General features: G+C 43.0%; 1 protein-coding gene across 4 annotated transcripts in view; it reads left to right on the top strand.

The window, feature by feature from the left end:
• nhsl1b (NHS-like 1b) overlaps window positions 1-19,212 on the top strand; it is a 105,018-nt gene that overhangs the window by 53,270 nt on the left and 32,536 nt on the right. The window contains exon 1 of one of the 4 annotated variants that reach the window (XM_084000386.1): window positions 85-284. The exons of the other annotated variants lie outside the window; for them this stretch is intronic. Coding sequence (XP_083856512.1) covers window positions 269-284 — 16 coding nt within the window. The 5' untranslated portion in view covers window positions 85-268. Of the gene's footprint in view, window positions 1-84; window positions 285-19,212 lie in introns of those variants that run through there. 4 annotated transcript variants of the gene reach the window in all.

Raw genomic sequence — 19,212 nt, 5'->3', positions numbered from 1 at the left:
GGCTCTCTGCCACTCGGAGCATGTGCATGTGTGGATGTGTGCGCAGGGGGAGAGCGTGAGGGAGGGAGATGGCGAGAGAGGCAGCGGGAGAGAGGAGTGTATGTGTCAGGATCTGTGCGTCCGTGTGTGAACACTTTGACCGAGCGGTGTAGAGGAAGAGAGGAGAAGAGGGCAAGAAAGAAAGAGTAAAAATCGAGGGAAACGGAGAGAAGAAAGAAGAAACCAGTGTTCGTTTCTTGTGGATAAATGGGGAAATAAGGGAAAAGTCATGTTCTGTCTGAAAGGTAAGTATGTCAGTGTGTGTGTGTGTGTGTGTGTGCTGGTGTGAGACTTTTCCCCCAGACTTTCTGAGACAAAGAAAAGTTGAACTCCATCTCTGTCCTGTGTGTGGAAAGTAACCTCTGTCACAGCGGCTTCCTCTGCCTCAGAGTCCGTCCTCATGTGTTTTTCTTTAGTCAAGGAAACCCTCCTTCTCTCACTCTTTAATCATTCTTTCCTTTGTTCCTTCTTTCTGTCTCTGACTCATTTAGGTTTACTGACTTTAATCCTACAGTACCTTTCCTTTTTTTCCCTCTCTCTGTGCTTTTTAATCACACTTCTTCCCAGTTCGTGCTTTCACTCCGGGTGAGAAACACAAAGAAGTGCCGGTGTTCAAACTTTCAAATGCGACTTGTGCTGTTGGGACTGCTGCTTTATCAAACTTGGGAGTGCATTTTTGCAGAGATGAGTGATGTGTGTGTATTTGTGTGTCTGAGTGTGTGTGTGTGTGTGTTGTCCACAGTAACAGCTGGCGGAGCAGCAGTTGCTGGGCTGCTGTCCTGCAGAGTGGGGCCATGTGTTGGCTATTACTTGACTGACCAGTTGAAGTGTGATATGGAGAAAACTGGTTCCTCTTTTACTGGCAGCTGCTTTTTGCTTCTTTTTTTTTTTTTTTGGTCTTAGACACTTGAGTCTGTGTTATACGTTCGACTTGAGCTCTTTTTTCCCTCTTTGTTTTATACACATACAAACACACACTGCATTAACTCTTTTTGTGCATGTTGGTGGACTGATGAAAAACATTGTCTTGCAACCTACAACACACATAATAGTGTTAGAAAATACTAAGAAATACTTGGGGAAAAAAACTCTAAATATACATTTTTGAATTTGTGGATCAGGTTTCACTTTATAAGTTGATGTATTGGCTGTTTAAAAGCATAACTTTTGATATTGTAACTTGGCCTACATTTCTGGTGTGATGGCCAGCAGCAGTCATCCAATATTATATTGAGCAGAAAGCAAACTCTTCAAATCCAGGAAATAACCTAAGATTTGGAAAATGAGTGGAATTGTAAGTTGAAAAATATGTGAGAGGAAAAAAAAAAAAGTTCTCAGCTGCGACTTACTAGACGATTCAAACTGCTCTTATCTCAGAAATGAGAGAATCGCTCTCATTGTGAAACCACAACATTTTTCTCCCTGTGTAGCCTGTAGCTTTATGGCTTTAAGAAATGAGGTAATATAAACTGAACAGTGCAACTATTTGTGGAAACGTCCCAGTTCATCAGCTGTACGCAGTAATTTATGTTGTCAGTTACACAGTTTCCACACTGTGTGACTCTGGTCAGAGTTGGAGCACGGAGAGAAACAGATGTGGGAATTGTGCAGGAGGGGAAATTGAGTTTTGTTAGATGTAATAATTGAGTGTTCTTAAACAACATTATCAGGTTTTACATTTAATCTTCAACTTTCTGTGCTTAATCTTGACCAACAAAACAACTGGATGGTAGCGTGACGGTCTTCCTCCCTCTTTCTCCCTTTCCTGTAATACTTCATGTTAACATTGTAAAATGTTTCAAAGTTGCTTCGCTGTGACTAAATAGACTAGTTTCCCACATCATTTGCAGTGAAAAACAAAAGCACAGGTTTGGGTTTCCAGCTTCAAAAGACATGACAGACTGACCCAAATACTGCACATGACATGAATTAACCCCTTAAAGCCTAAACCATAATGTAATTTACAGAAAACTGGAGTCTTTATTGGACCTTCTGACAAACTATTTGGAAAAGAAAATAGCAATTTGCTTATTTTTTAATGTTCATTTGTATCATGATAGATCTGGCTTTTTTTTAATGTATTGCTCACAGTTAATGTGTTTAAATGTTATGTTTTATACAATAGATAAGATTCATTTTGAAGAAAAAGTATGACACTGATGATGTAGAGGTCTCAAAAACTGTCTGAACCAAATATGATACACTTGGTGTAAAGGGTTAAACACTGATCCGACCAGTAGATTACACCACGTCGTTGCCAGTAACAGAATGTCTGCTTATGTTATGATTTAAACAAGCCCCCCCCTCAGTTTGGGTTGCCAACTCTAAGGCAGATGTGACACATTTTCAGTCCGTGTTCCTTCACATCCAGCTGTGGCCGGAGTGGAATCTCATCTGTTTTGACCACACACTCACTCACTCATAGCCTCCCTCCCTCCCTCCCTCCCTCCCTCCACTCCCCTTACCCAGAGTAAAGCCTTGTATTTTAGTGTAAGCCCTTTTGCGAGGCAGCCAGACCACTTGGTGTGGCTTTTTTGGTACGTTACATAAGTTATTTCTGCACTTGAGCCCCACTCCGACAGTCGACATAAGACGGGAATGAGTCGGGATTAGTTGGAGCGATTTTTGGAAACCTCGTTCTCCGTCAAATTGGAGGTTCCCTGCGGTTGGAGCGGTATAGAAATGCAACATTTCTCTTCATGTCAAGTTGAGCGTAAGCCCCCGTCAAGCTCAAACATCACTGGGAATCCTCTCGACCTCCTTGTTGTGAGGTCAGTTAAGGTCAGCTCGGGCCTCGTCCAATCTGTAAAAACATGTCTTTGGCTGAGTGGAACTTGGTCCAATGTTCCTTGGTTTGTTTTCAGTCACTCTGATTGCAGCTCACTCAGATGTGTGAGCATTATAGTGGCTTCAGATGTTTGGGATGTGGGCAGCAGCAGAGGGGGAGGTGCAGATGTGTCGATTCAGCCAGATGCGCCAACAAATAAGTGTGTATTTGGAACATGTTTAGTCTAATTCAGTCATTAGGGGAAGTGTTTAGTGACTAAATGGGTTTTGTGCACTGTAATATTTTGTTAAGTCCATGACAAAAATTAATCGATTATTCATTGAAGTAATTTTTCAAGCAAAATTTGTAGGTTCTTGTGTCTCAAATGTGAGGATTTGTTTCATTAATCTTTTTTATATAATTGCTAATTGAATATGTTTTGGTTTTGGACAAAACAAGACATTTAAAAACACTAACTTTTAATAACAATTAGTCACAATGTAATGTTAAACAACAGATCGATACTTGGTTAATCTTGTAAATAGTTTGAAATAGTTTGTTGCGTCACTTTTTTACATTAATAAATAAAAAAGATAAGCTGCGTGTTAGATTTTAATTCTATGGCCTTTCATGAGCATGTAAATCAGGCAAAAACTACATTTTATATCATGGCCATTACAGAATGAATGTGCTCTCAGTGTTGGTCATTTTAACCAGAGAAAGTAACAACTGCAGCCAAAAAATGAAAAGCCAAGTCCACAACAATGTCCCCAATTCCATCCTGATGTCGTGACATTTACACATGTGTTTTACGTGCTGAGTCTTGTTTTGAAAATGTTTGGTCTTTTAAAGAACCTTTTATTTCTTTTTTAATTGAAAGATATGGAAAACATATGAAAAGATGTTTGAAAGCATCTGTGTGTTCTTGCGTGAGACCTGCACGTGTGTGAACTGTAATTCCAGGAATGCATTTATATGTGTGTGTGTGGATGTTTGCGTGCGTGTAGGTAGGTGTTTGTGTGCATGTGAGTTTCTCACACTTGGGAAGGCAGCAGGAGCTTGGTGTGGATTTTTCTCTGGGGCAGTTGTGTTACTGGCCAGTGACCCATAGCTATATGCCTAACACTATATTTAACATCAACTAAGTCATGGCATTTCGCTTCCCTGGATTCTTACACTTTCACATACTCCTCTGATCAGAGGAGCAGCACGGTTATGGATAAACAGGGTTTATGGAGTTATTATTATAGTTTTAAATCATCTTTTATTAAAGCAGCACAATTAATTTTAATGTGTTCATAGTGGATGATATAACTTGGCAATTTGGGCATTTTTAACTCTTAAAAGTACATTGTGCTTTTGTGTTTTTGTGATTGGTGTGGACAAATATTTCCCCATGTCAGAGGTGTCACAGATGCTTTTGATGTTCAGAAGAAATCACAGCCACATACCAAGGTCTCATCGCCCCGTTTTAGCAACCCCATTGAAGTTATCCCTTGTTAACCCATTTGAACTTGTGAAAGAACGGTCCGTCAATAACCAGTGCACCTGTGTCGTGTGTCTTGAGAGACTGTGACCTCTTGACCCCAGGCTGACCCATTACCTGCCCTCTGGCCTTGTGGGTAGTGGTGTTGATGGATGTTCTCACACTCAACTTGGCAGGCCGCTTAGGAGCGAGGAGGAGCATGGAGGACAGGAGAGAGGTGTGGAAATGTCGACCAATAGAATAGGTTATTTGTATTTACCTGGAACAGATACTGATACTGAGATATTACATTTCCCAATTACATTTTAATCCAAGTTTACAAGTCCAATCTGTTGAGACCTAAAAAAAAAAAAAAAAAGTCAAATAGAACACTTGAATACTTGAATTTCAGGAAAGTAGTTCCTTAATGTAGATAATTTTAGTAGTTAAACCAGGTGAACATTGAACAACTCAGTTGTCATGTGAAATCGTTTGCATTTAAAATAGAATCAGTAGAAATGAAGCCACTTTATCCATTTCTCACATATTTTTGCATCTGTAAATCATGCAAGTTTGTAAATGAGTGTGGATTTTAAGTGGGATCTCTGGGTTGGATGTCGATCTCTGTCAACAAGTCGGAGGTTTCCAAGAGAACAGGAGGAGATTGCTGGTCTTGATAGGTAAACAATAGATGGTGGAGTTCCAGTTGCCTGTGAATGGAACTTGTCAGGACTCCAGCGAACCTTTTGTCTCCTGAAAAGAACTTAGCAGCTTTTATGGAAAACGTATAAAGACGCCCAGGAGTCAGTAGTAATTGGGTCTCCCTGTATTTTTTTTTCTTTTTTTGTATCAGAAGACAAAGTTTCTTTGTAGACGAACGTGAATCTGTGATGTTTGCAGGGACAAAGGTGGAAAAGTTTTGTTGTGAGTGAAGTTTGAGAAGACAATGGCCGACTCCCTGTGGATGAAGGGATGACTTCCCCAGACAGAGGGCTAACTCAGCATGCAGGTGCTCCTCTCACTCCATTCAGACCTACACATATCCATGGTTACTATTGTCCCTTTCTCAAAGGCTTTCCGCCTCAGCTTCCCCCTCCTCACACACACACACACACACACACACACACACACACACACACACACACACACACACACACACACACACACACACACACACACACACACACACACACACACACACACACACACACACACACACACACACACACACACACACACACACACACACACAAACTTCTGCCCACATGTGAGTGTTCATATAAGCAGGAGAGTTTATATACACACAAGCATGTAAATACACATGTACCGGCATACACAATAGACACTGTCCCAACTTGAACCCAGCATGGCTTTTGCATTGTTCAAAAACTGGGCACGCACGCACATGCACACACACGCACATGCACACACACGCACACACACACACACACACACACATTTCCTGACTAGTAATAATCCCCATTCATGGTCAGTGGGCTGTGAGAGACTGACTGCCGTGCATGCTGTGCTTAGGCAAAACCTGAACATTCACAGCCAACTAATACACAGACATGCACATTTTCTCTGGTGTGTGTGTGTATGTGTGTGTATGATACATGACTGTGACCACCACAAACACACACGTACCTGCATACAAAACGCCAATAATGTATGTTTATCTGTGTCACTGTAAAAAAAAAAAACCCTGTTGTGATGTTGCATGTTGCTATTATGTGTGTAGGCCTGCATGACTGATGTTGTGACCTGGATGACCCACTATTTCTATGTATTTATGGATGGATGTAGGGCAATAGCAGTGTTAAGTGCTATTTAGGCATGGACAGAAATTTTTGGACCAGTGTGTTTGTGTGTGTGTGTGTGTGTGTGTGTGTGTGTGTGTGTGTGTGTGTGTGTGTGTGTGTGTGTGTGCAGTGGTTTGTCCATTATGTTTTGTACTTGTGGGTGTGTGAGTGGCTGCAGTGGTTTGGTTTTGTAATCAGCTTGTGTGTTGGCTGACTCACAGGGCTGTGGAAATGATAACCATCGGTAATGGCTGTTTTAGCCTCTGGCTATCTGCTCAGGCTTTGGAAAGATAGCACACCAACACACAAACACACAAACACGCACAGACACACACACATTTTCTCCCTATTCCCCCCAAGTTGCAGTAGATTTATGAGCTCACCTTTTCTTCAAGTATTTGTTTATATAGATTATTTATGTACCATGTGGTGCAGGTGTTAGCCACCACCAGAGGGAGACATTTGCCTTTAGTACCAAAGTACTTCTTTTCAATTTTATTTTATTTTTTTCCTTTCATAGAATTCAATTAAATGTCTCAAATTCCATCTGAAGGCTGAGTTTTTTTTTAAAGATCAGTTATTATCCACTCTTTAGTCTTGCCCTGCCCCATCCCATGGTGGTATCATTAAGCTCAGTCTGCCACACAGCCAACCTGATTAAGTATCACACACACTCAAACACACACTCACCTGGCAGGTTACTCTGAGGTTTTTTGCCACCCATGACTATACTCTAATCGTGTTTGCTAATCTGTGTGTATCTCCTAGTTATTATCTTTTTATCTGGAATCTGCTGCGCTTTCGTCTGTCTGTGTGTGACTGTCTGTCCATCTGTGTCTCACTCTTATCTACAATTAACTTTGTCCAAGCTTTAAAAGTTTAAACTTCACCAGGTGTGTTTTTTTTTTTGCACTTCAAAGTATTATATCATGTGTTTTCAACTGGATTTTTTCGATTTGAAACACCATCGAGTGGAGAGAAAACCTGAGGCACTGGGCTGATATTTGGCTCACACGCTGCTCCAGTTTGCGTCACCTAATTCAACCAGCTGACACACAACACGCCAGGTCTTCTTGAACTTCCACACGTTTGAACACGGGAGGTGATGTAGTTAATTATCCACAGCCTGGTGTCCATCTGTGTTGTGTGTGTGTGTGTCTGTCACAATCAGAGGCGAGGGGCTGGAGGCTGGATAATCTGGGTTTACAGATTAGAACAGCAGCGTTGAGGAGCAATGGAAAGAGGGAGGAGGAAGAGGAAGAGGAGGAGGAGGAGGAACTGTGGCCATGTGGACGCCACTGGACAATGTTGCTGCTCTGTTTCATATGGATGGAGAAAGAGGGAGGAGGATGCTCTGAGATGCCGCAAAGTTGTCTGAGCGTTCTTTCGGGAGGATTGATTTCTCTAACCCGACCTCTGATTTATCCAATAAGGTGCTCGCCATCTTTGGACATGAACTCACATTTAAAAGACTGGATGGTTTCTTGACCTTTTTTTGGAAGCTCTTTTGCACAATTTGTGGTGGACGCTTCTGGGTCACTTCAATGGACAAAAACAGGCTCTGACCACAGGTATTTCCAATAAGGCACTGCCCTTTGTTTTTCCAATCTTATTTTTTGCATCTTTGGAGTAGTCTTCAAATATCTCGTGGTCACTCGTGGGGGTCAGAATTCCTGTTTTTGCGAGCTGCCAGACGGTCCACCACCAGACAGCCAACTGACAGTCATGTAGGCTATTTTTCTATTCCAGATAATAGCCTTATGCTGCAATACTTCTTTGGAATATTTGTTCTGGAGTTAAATCTTGTAATCTAAAACTGTGCACAGCCTTCCTTTGTCAGGCAAATCAATGCAAGTCAATAGGATCCCCTGAGAGAGGGAGAGGAAGGACAAAAACAGTAGGAGGAGATTGAGGAGGGGGATTGGGTCCCCTGTGGGTTGCAAAAACCTCCAAACCTCTCTCCTCCTCCTGTCTTCCCAGAAAGAGAGGGGGGGAGGCCTGTTGAGGGGTTTTTGGGAGCAAAGGGGGGAGGTCTCCTTCACAGTCACCCCTCCATCCCAACACAAGTGGAAGGTCCAGGGAGAGAGAGAGGGAGAGGGTCACTCAAGAAAGAGGAGGAGTTGGGGGCTTGGGTCCTGGATAGAGCAGGAGAGGGTGGGAGGGTGGTGGTGGGAGGTGGGAGGGTGGGGGGTTAAGGTCCTTAGCCAGCAATGATCACATACGTGCACTGCCTCTCCTCGGAGCCGGTGGTCAGCTGCTGGCACAGGGCCTGCTATGAGGACCCCCTCAGCGAGAAGCGAACTCTGTGCTCCTTCAGGCCCGCCAACAAGATGGGGAACAGCCTCCAGCCCGAGGCCGGCCCCGGCCCCGGCTCCAGGCCCCCCAGGCCGGAGGGCTGCCTGCGTAGACGCCTGCTCTCCGTGTCAAAGGTCCACCAGAGGCCGGACTCTCTCTGGACGCCCAAACCGCTGCTGGGACCCGATGCCAAAGGCTCACCTGGGAAAACACAAGCTTACAAAGACGGCAAAGGTACGACAGACTAGAGAGAGAGGAACATAGATGTACTATCACTTGTCAGTGGGTTTGTTAGTTTGGAGTTGTGAGATTTGGACAAAGAAATGATTTGTTTACTTCTGGGATTTCCCATGTCTTATTATAGAGCTCCACTTTGCTTATATGCTCAGACTGTTGACAGTATCTCTGTTGTCTTTCATTATAGACAGTGGATGTTTCAGCTGATAGACACTGTTATTATACGGTTCTTGACTACAACTTTAGACCCGGACTTCCCAGGTAGCAATCTGTGTGAGCCTCTTAGTAAGACTTATCGGACTTAACGTTGACACCACAACATTGCTGTTTTTGCTACAGTAACGATTGTGGTATTTTTCGCGGCTGGGAAACAGGCTCCAGCCTCTAAGTGCGCTTAAGTCACCTGAACTGTTTGTGGGTAGATAATGATACGCTGTGTGGTCACTGTGCCAGAGAGTCACGACACATGCGAAGTCGAAGCTTTTCTCAAGCCGGGGCTTTGTCTCTTCTTATTAGGTGATTTCCATCCCCCTTGTAACCGAGTGATCTGTGCCGTCTGTCTCTCCGTGTGTACTACTGTGTGTCTTTACGTGTGTGTTTATGTGCGTTTTGCCGGTGGCGTCCCATGCAGCATCAATGCAGATTGTGGCTTTGTGACCTCAGAGACCTTTGGCCTTTGGTGTAGTGGCAGAGGGTCCTCCAGGCAGCGACTAGATGATCCTCAGAGAGCTGTTTTCACGCATGCTGTCAATAACTCATAAATATGTCACTTGGCATACAACATGTTAGTTATTGTAAGTGAAATCTGCTTTGCTTTATGTTTGTGCAGTGATATTTCATTCATTTCAGTTTGTGTATATTTAGTTTATCTCCTACTGTGGCACCTGCATGCATATTCCCAATCATATTATACGTATTTACACTTATCAGTCTAGTCTTTTTATGTTAATGGATGAAACCTTGTGCATGCATGTATGCAGACCATGCTTCATCCTATTTTGGGGACAGTAGGACATGCTCCCCTGGCTGCATGGCCACCCTTGGGAACAAGACACAATAGCAAGCAGCTGGAGGTGATGGGCCAGGCCCTGCAGGGAAGTGTAACGGAGCTGACAGTTTGAGGGTGATGAAGCCGACACTACTGGGGTTACGGAGGTGACCCACTTTCACCTCTGCCACTACATAAAGGAGCCATCAGGGAGATAAGGGAGAGTGCCGAAGGATAAAGGAGCTGCTGAGAGAAATGCCTCTGACCTGTGTCTGCGTTTCCCTGTTGCACTGATCTGCCTCCATATTAGTCACTTTACCGCCAGTCATCTATGAATATAAAGCAGAATGTTAACTATAAAAACAAGAAGCAATTAGGGCGATGCAGGGTTTTCCCAGAAATACAACTTTTTTTCAACTTTTCCGGTTTTCTGTTATTGTCCCGTCTCGAGTCCTCGTCCACGCAGCCACTTATCTCCTAACTGCTCCCTTATGTCTTTCTGTATGTATGCTTATCTCAAACTAAATCCCTTATTCCTGTGCGTCTAGCGTAACGATATGCTGCCAGACGAGCGCGGCCTGCCTCACGCCCGCTTTGGCTAACGTGCCGTGACAGCTCAAGATGTTGCCGCCATGAGTACAGTATTGTCTGGACTCTGTGTAGGTTGATTCACCCTCCCAGTCACTCTATATTCATGCACTGCTGAACAGACGACCCTCATGCAGACAAACAGCCACAAATTGGAGTTTGGCTGATGCATCCTTTGGGTATTTGTCTCCATCCTCCTGTATCCTCACTCTCTCTGTCAGTTCTTGCTTTCTTGATTTGTTTTTTACCCTCTTATCTTCTTGTTTTCCACCTGAATCTAATCTTTTTTTCTTCTAAACCCATTAGAAATGACATGGCATCACCTTTTCTTCCCTTGTCTCCTTCCCCTCTCCTTCATTTTACATCAGTTTAACAGTGGAGCAGCTGTTCCACCGCATCCCCCATAATCCTTCAGTGGGATGGCAGGTTCTGTTATCGACCAATCAGTGCCAACAGCTCCCGAGGGAAGAGCACCTGAGGGAGGCAAGGCTTGTAGAGTAACAAGATGAGGCCAAATGAAATGGATTGGCCACATTTATTAAGGGGAAGCGCTGCTGAAAATCAGTTAGTTAAATATAATTGGAGGCAGTGAGAATCAGTTGGGGGGTTTGGTCTCGGCCTCAGCTGTTTGTTACCATGTCGACCCCTCACCAACACATCCACATTTCCTATTTGGAAATCCGGTCAGTTGCACTTTGAGCCACCCAGCATTAAATATGTATGCAGACCTGGCATCGTGGGTAGGATGTTGGATGCAAGTGGCCAGAAAATTGCATGCACACATGTAGTTAAGGAGCAAAAAACAGTCATTCAAAACAAGTTCGCCCCTGTCTTAAACTCTTGTGTGAGGTTAAGGTGACAGACTGGCCAGTTAAGAGCTGATTGACTGTGGAAAAACACTTCTTTTTTCTCAGCTCGTGCAGAAAAACATCCAGTCAAAGAAGCTTGTCTCTTCTGACTCAGGGGATTGAAGTGTGGTGAAAACGCCATTTGTTAGACGGCGGCTTACACCCACAGCCATACACACTCTCCAAACACAGATGAGTGAAAAAAACAAGTGCACTTAGCCCTGAATGTGCACGAACCACCACCACCCCCATCCAGTAGCTGGTCTGAGGTGGCAGAACAATGGAGTGGAGAGCATGACACACAGCCTAATGAGATGAAGAAAAGAACAGGGTTTTCACACACACACACTAGCTTTCGGGAATCGGGGGTCAGGGGTTGGTTCGGGTCATTCAACTGTAAAATGGGTTAAGGCTCTGTTTTCCTTCAAAGCAGCTCTGTCTGCCTCAATCTCTGTCTCCCTTTTTTCCATTGGTTAAGTCTTGAACCTGGTTTGTGTCCGTGTGAATGAGTCCATGTCTGCTTGTTGTTGGTTTTTTCCCCCGTCTACATGTTCTGAATTCAAATGCTACTGCGGTCCAGTCCACATCTTTCCACATCGATGTTAATTTGGATAGTAAATAAAGGAGGTGAAAGGTAATTAACAGGTAATAGCTATGTATGTATCCAACTAGACGAAGACCCTCTCAGCTTTTTTAAGGGCCTAAAAGGTAATTGCTGACTTGTGATCGGCGAACCGGTGCTCTTCCATCATGCGTGACCAACGGCTAATGAAGCCATCACTGACAAATTTAGGGAGGTAATTGAGTTCCTGTGTGGAGTTGTGGGCTGTTTGCGTGTATGCACCTTTGTATTCACGCTGCTTTGTTGCCATTGATGTACAATTTTGCTTCACACATATTACTTTCCACTTTAGTTTGAGTTGGTATTGCTGTATCACTGAATGAACACCTTTAATTTTGTAGAGCTCATGATAAAGTTACAGGATTCGTCCCATCACATGTTCATCAGATTCATGAGGTTTATTATCCTCTGACATTTAGAATATTTGGTATTTTTGCCCACCGAATTATTGGTTAAATGATCAATGAAATAGATCTTTAGTTGTTCTTTTAGTTTAATTAACTCTTTGAAGAACAAGTTACTTCTCTGTTCACCCCAGACAATGGGAGTTTCTGCTGCTTGTCAAAAGTAAAATTATCTACACGATTGTACAGCAATTCTCAAATTACATGTCACTTCATTTGGATTAGAAGTTCCGTATAACCCAGAGAAACTGGCGATAGACCCCATAGAATATCATTTAATTTGTCAAATGAAATTAAAATATTTAGGATCATGAAAACTGCTTTCAGTTCAGTCCCAATTTTGTCACTTAAATTAGATCACATGTCTCACAGAATTCGCACTGCAGAGCCAGCGAGGGTTTGTATTTTCCGGGGAAGTGGTTTCATCTTTCAGCACGAGTGTGTGTGTCGTGTTTCTTGACAAATTGTTTTAATAGATAATGTGGTCGGATTAATAGAGTGGGGTTCGGGCACAGCTGGCTTTTCATTTGGGAGGGCTGTAAGCGATGGAGGAGAGGAGCGAGACTTGGGGAACAGTGTTTATATCAGGAGGGATCAGGTGTAATGGAGCCACACAGCCCCATATGGGCACAATTGAGTTTTACTTAATGGTTTGATTATCACATCAGGACATTAACGGCCAGATAATCACTAAAACCTACAGAGACATCAATCCTCTCATTGACCAAATGTGTCAGAGCAGAGAAACACTGGGAGCTCTGAGGCAGCAGCGGGATTAGTTGGTTTAATAATGAAAACGTCTCATTTATATTTGTCTAAATGGGAAGAAAAAAATCTTTCTAACACTCAGTTCTTTGTGTCTTTTTCAATCTGTCACTCACTCAATGAATCCTTTTACCACAGTATGTGCAGCGTGTCCCTGTTGACCTAGGGTGCCTCCTGGAGGTTAGGTCAGCGTACTGCACCATATTGCAAGAGCATGACGAAGGCTCTTGGTTGTGACCGTTGTGTGATTTCTAGATCATATTATAGCTTGTGTGTCTGAATCCGTCTTTCCTCCTCATCGTTTATATCATCGCATTCTTGACACTCTCTGACCTGAATCAGGTTTGACAGCGTGCAGGTTATAGTCCAACTGCACATTGTATTGCAGCTAAGTGAGGAAAAGATCACAACTGATAACACCAGCAGCTCATGCTTTGTGTATTTTTGTATATCTCTGTGTATATTTCACAGAGGCGAAGTTGTCCAAACAAATGAATCAGTTGACTTATTGATGAATATGTCGATGTGAGTGTGTTCTTGATGTGCAAGCAGTCACATGATACATTATCAGGCATAGAAAGCTTATGTTTTCATGCACATTGGCCATTTTTTATTCATTTTGTAGAATAAAAAGCTATTATCAACTGAAAATCAGCAGTGGAAGAACAATCACACACTGATTACAGTTGTGTTTGTCTTCACACCCTCATAATGCCAACAGATCCTGAACACAAATGCGATTTGTCTTAGATTTAATCTGTGCTCGCTCCAGCAACAGCTTTTGCCCTCTTCTTTACCTCCATCAGTCCAACAGTGGTCTTGTTGTTAGACCAACTAATTGAAAAATCTAATTGCGCCGTAGTGCAGGATAAGTGCGTCTAAGCGCTACTGCCTCAGTCACAGCTAATTTCTTTAATGAGCGCTGCCATTAGAGGGAGTTTTTTTTTTTTTTTTCCACCTCATGCTGCTTTGAGTCTGGTTCTCTGAGGTTTCTGGCCCTGGCTGCCCTACTGACCAGTCTGCTCTCCGTCTGTGCGCACAATGCATTCCTAACTTAAAATGTGTTGAAAAAGAAAAAAGCTTTTTGATTTATTGGGTTATTAGTGAAGTACAGGACGTGTGCCAAGATCATGAGTCCATTTATCTATCTATTTAGTCAATTGATGGAAAATTAGCCATCAACCTTTTGATACCCGAGCAATCACTCAGGTCATATATTGAGCTGAAATTAGTTGATTTTTTTTTATTTTGGTGATTTTCTCATTGACATCGAATATTTGATTGTGAACTTTGGATTCGGGAGTTTAATATATATATAGCAGCTGTCTGTCAAAATTAATCTAGGGGTAAATTGATTATTAAAACGGTTGTCATTTAAAACCTTCTTAATGTCTTTCACTTGCACTGATGACCCTATAAATCAGAAAATCAAAGCAAAACAGGTTTATTTAATTGATTAAGTAATTGAAGATAAATGTTGTGCTGCCATCGGCCCCAAAAGAGAAACCTGGCTGCTCTTGTCACGACACTTTGCTCTCCCATCTATCTTCTCATCTTTAATCGCTGCAGCTCTCACAAACCCTCCACCGTGTAGCCCAGCCTGAGGCTCCCTCCTCCTGCCTTCCCCTCAGCCACAGGCCCCTTTATGTCCCAATCAGCTGGAGTTTCCATTAAGCTTCAGAAAGCAAAGCCGAGCCTCAGAAAAGCTCATGTCCCCCCATAGAGACTGATTATAAAAGGAGAGAGAGAGGAGAGAAAGTGATTTTAAGAGCCTCTCTAAATCTGTCTCATTAATGAGTTGTCCTCACCATGGCAACGTCTTTTTTCGGCCCCACACACATAGACAGATTAGGGTTAAAGACAAAAAAAAAGAAGGAGAAATGCGGAGAAAGCGAAGCTGCTGCCGTTTTCTTTGCTTGTAAAGCCGCGGGGGAGCGTGCCCCAATGACAGTTTCACTCTAACTTTGTTTGTTTATAGAAGAAACTAAATTCCTAGACTGTTGTTAACCTTTTCAAAGAGCTAAGCAGGATGACGCTGAAATCCCAATTTCACTTCTCTCTGTCATTGGTCATGTTCTCCACAAGGTGGCGCTGTAGCACAAACAAGCAGCATGAGTGAAAACGCTGTGTCTCCACTCCTCAGTTTCAAAGTTGATTATCTGTGAATCGTTACTTTTACACTTTGAAGAATTGATATCACAGCACACACATGCGTGTTGGACTGAATTAACATAATAACAGGATTATGGTAATTACTAAATAGAATTAGGATTTAAATAATTGCGATCAGACACTACGCACTCATTCATCTACACCAAAAAGAGACACATGATATGTCACAAGGAATTTAATTTGGGATAATGGCGGTCCTAAATTTTGGGGGTATTCGATCCGGGAGCTGATTTTGTTTCCCCGGGGGCCCATTAAGAGAGCGCACTCACTGCATCCAGCAGAGGTCTGCTCCGTCTATTAATGCCTCCCTCCTTCCATCCATTATTGCTTAGATGGGACAGAAGGGGAGGGGGGATGGAGAGAGGGGCAGGGAGAGGGAGAGGGAGGCGAAGCGGTGGTTTATTAGAAGGACGGGGGGGTTAAGTGGATTTGGGGACCTGCTTCTTTCTCAGACGTGGTCTCAACACCGGATTATCAATAAAGGAACCCAGGTTTAATGCATGAATGTGCACGCACATACACACGCCTGCAGAATACAGCCCAGAGTCGGTTTAATAAGTCAGATGGCATCAACAACCACAGTGTGTATGTGTGTGTGAGGGTGTGTGTGTGTGTGTACGTATATGTGTGTTTTTAGATGATACTGATCTACGTCATCCAGTGATCATTAAGCCTGTTCTGAGACATGTTTAACCCTCTCTGTCTCTACCCTGGGATTACACACACACACACACACACACACACACACACACACACACACACACACACACACACACACACAGTAAGACTATAGCAGAGCATAAGTACTTCTGATGATAATTATAAAACCACATGTGGGAAAAGTATTCACCCAAGAAAAAAAAAATTGGTCGGTGCTGTTTAGCAAGGTAATCTCTTCTTTTTATAGTGCATGGCCAATTGTTAGCCTGAAGACTTGTGCTGCTTTCATGCTGGGAAAGTTGAATATGGTGCCCAGGGTATGTACAAGAACATTTCTTATCTTAATCTCTTTTAGTTTTATTGTAATAAAAATCCACCCAAAAGTAAGAAGAAGAACTAAAAAACCTTTGTTCCTGCTGGTTTAAATCAGTGTTGGCATCAGGGGACTTTAGGGAACAAAAAAAAAGTATTTGCTGAGTTTGTGCTGTGCTGTTACAAAGAAAGAAAAGAAATAGACAGAAAGAAAGAAAGAAAGAAAGAAAGAAAGAAAGAAAGAAAGAAAGAAAGAAAGAAAGAAAGAAAGAAAGAAAGAAAGAAAGAAAGAAAGAGTGGTTTGACATCGAGTTAGATGCCAGAATCCCTGGTGGTGCTGTGATGACAGTCACAGAAATGAACAAGAGGAAACAGCAGATGATTTTAAACATTTTTCTGCACCTTATTTTCACCTAGGCAGCGGTGTGCAGAGACCCTGAAGCAGCTGCTAGATATGATATTTCCAGCAGTGACGTGATACAGTGCTCTAACTTTAGTTGATAGTCTCCTGTTCAAACTCTCTGATTAACCAAACTAACAGAGAGGAGATGCAAATTGGATCAATGCGATGAACCTGATGAGCAGAACCAAATGCAGTGATGCGTTGCAATTGTGTTGGTTAATAACAGTAATCAATACCAGCCACCAGAACTCACATCCGACTTCAGACCTGACCTCTCAATTGTGTCACAACTGGAGGCCGATCGTCTCGATCACTTCCTACATTTGTGGCCATTGGGCAGTTGGTTGTATCTCTGGTTTGTTGATTGGACCACCACCACCACCACCACCACCCCACCCCACTCCCCTCGCCTCCCCAAATGACCTACTGTTGTAACTGATGAGAAGTGAGGTGCAATGTGGGAAATGGGTCAAATGCTACAGTGTCAATTTTTGCTCCAGTGGTGGAGGAGTGATTGTAAATAACCACACATGCACACATTGCAGCAGATATGGCTTTAACCCAGTTCCCATTGGTATCCCTGAGTCGGCCGGATGCATGCACACACATACACACACATACACACACACATTCGGCTTTCCCCCCTCGGATGCCGACTCGCCCCAGGTGGCTTGTTGCTTTGTGCCCTTGAGCTACTGGAGCCACTTAACCTAAATTACGGTAGCTCAGTCTGTCTCTGTGCTTCTGTGTTGAGTTCAGACAGGACTCTCTAGTCAGCTGCACGAGCTGAGCTCCACGGTCACACACTCTTGTTATATACCACCAGTGTGTTTATATTTATAGACGAAGGAATGTTCACTACCTCTGCCTTCTGTCTTTTCACCTGTGCTGATGTTTCAAGGTGTGTGTGTGTGTTTTGCTGGCGATTGGGAATCAAACACTGCTGTCATCTTAGTAAATCACTGTTAATTGGAGTGACAGCCGAGTGCAAAACTATGCAGTGAAATGTTGATGCTAATTAATCATATAGCTAAAGTAAATGGAGTAATATTCCAGCTGCTACCAATTGATTTCTGTCAGTTTTCCCAGCTTGGATATTATTCACATTACACTTTTTAATTAAGCCAGTTGTGAGGTGTTTGTTTGAGGCAATAAACAAACACACACACATGCACACACGCATACACAGTGGACCCACTACAAGAGCAGCACTCCACAGTGTGTCGTATTTGTATGTTTGTGTCAGATTTATGGCATTTTCTGTGTGGAGTTAATTAAAAAATTGGATTAATGATTGTATGATGCTATGAACTAGGAAGGAGGAAACAAACACATACACACACACACACACACACACAAATTGGCCCTTAGGAGAGGAGAACAGACAGCTCTGGTGTTGAAATGTAGGTCAGGAAACCAGCGTGGCAGCCAACATAATGTGCGTGCAAGCATCCCCCGCATGAACGTGTGCACGTGCGCGTGCATAATAAAATTGTGTGTGCTTACATGCATGTGTGCATATAAACTATATGTTGTGTCTCTTAGCCTATATGTGCAAGAGCATGCGTATGTGTTAAGAGCAGAAACAAAAAGATAAAGACCACAGAGATATAATACAGGCCTTTATTATTTACTTTATGGTCTAGATTATTATATGTGACAAAGTGTGTTGTCTCAAACAGCTGCAGGCTCACATTCACACTTAACTCATACATCCCCAAACATACAGAATGATGTCAGCCTGGCCGTTAGCTATTATAACGCAAGGGACCAATGGGACATCTTATCAGCATGCCTAAGCTAGGACATGCACAAACTGGATGGACCTGTACACACACACACACATACACACACACACACAACTGTGTCCTTTTGATTATTGATGTGTTGGCTCCTCTGAGGGCCCGCTGGAGAGTGAAAAGGACCAGGAGTCAATATGAGTGGAGACAGTGCGGCTGGACGGTAATGGCTCCTAATGTAGTCTGATGGCTGCCAGGGGTCCGTCTTTATGTTACACTATCACTGGCTGCATGGAGCGATCCACAGGGAAATTATTTTCTGATAGCATGTCAGACACGTGTTTTTTTTTTTTTTTTTTAGAGCTGTCTGGTCAAAACCTATAGACCTGGGACAGTTTAGCTGAATAAGTGAATGAATGGTAAGAAAACTGCTGAACTAATAGAAATAGCTGTTTTTTTGTGTAAGCCAAGGTCGACAGTGAGCGACGTAAAGGGATAGTTCAACATTTTGAAGAAATCCCATTATCCTCCATAGCATAGCTCTGACCAGCTCACGGCTCTGCTCTGCCATTCTAAAAATAGCTTGCACCAACAATTTAAGGTAACCAACTACTGCCATGACTATAGGTATTATGGCATTATGGGCCAATTTGCCAAAATGTTGAACTATCCCTTTTACCTGCTTGTTGTGCAGCCACAATACTGCTCAGCTGTGACACAACCCAAACATAGATGAGGACAGGGGATTGTTTCCCAGAGTTATCAAACAAATCAAATCAAATGGAGATTTTTTTTTTAAAGCATCATGAATCATGAATATATGAATCAATTGTCATTGTATTGCATTCGAGTCTGGACTTTAGTGGTTCACTGAATGACACTACCACCCATCGAGCGAGGCTGCTGGCATCTCTGAAAAAATGCGTTTGTCCACATGATTTAACCGAGTTGCTCTGACTGTTGTCCCGCCAACCCCTAAAAAAAAAACGTTCCACTTTCTAACGGCCGCAGTTTCAGTTTCATCCCATTGTCTCGTCAACTTCATGGGGGTTGACATTGACAAGCCACCGGGGTTAGATTGCAATGCGATTTAAAGCCCCGTTGCC

The sequence above is a fragment of the Trachurus trachurus genome, assembly GCF_905171665.1.
Source record: "Trachurus trachurus genome assembly, chromosome: 24".
Lineage (NCBI taxonomy): Eukaryota > Metazoa > Chordata > Actinopteri > Carangiformes > Carangidae > Trachurus > Trachurus trachurus.
The sequence above is the reverse complement of the archived record's forward strand: the minus strand, read 5'-3'. Positions and strand labels throughout refer to the sequence as shown.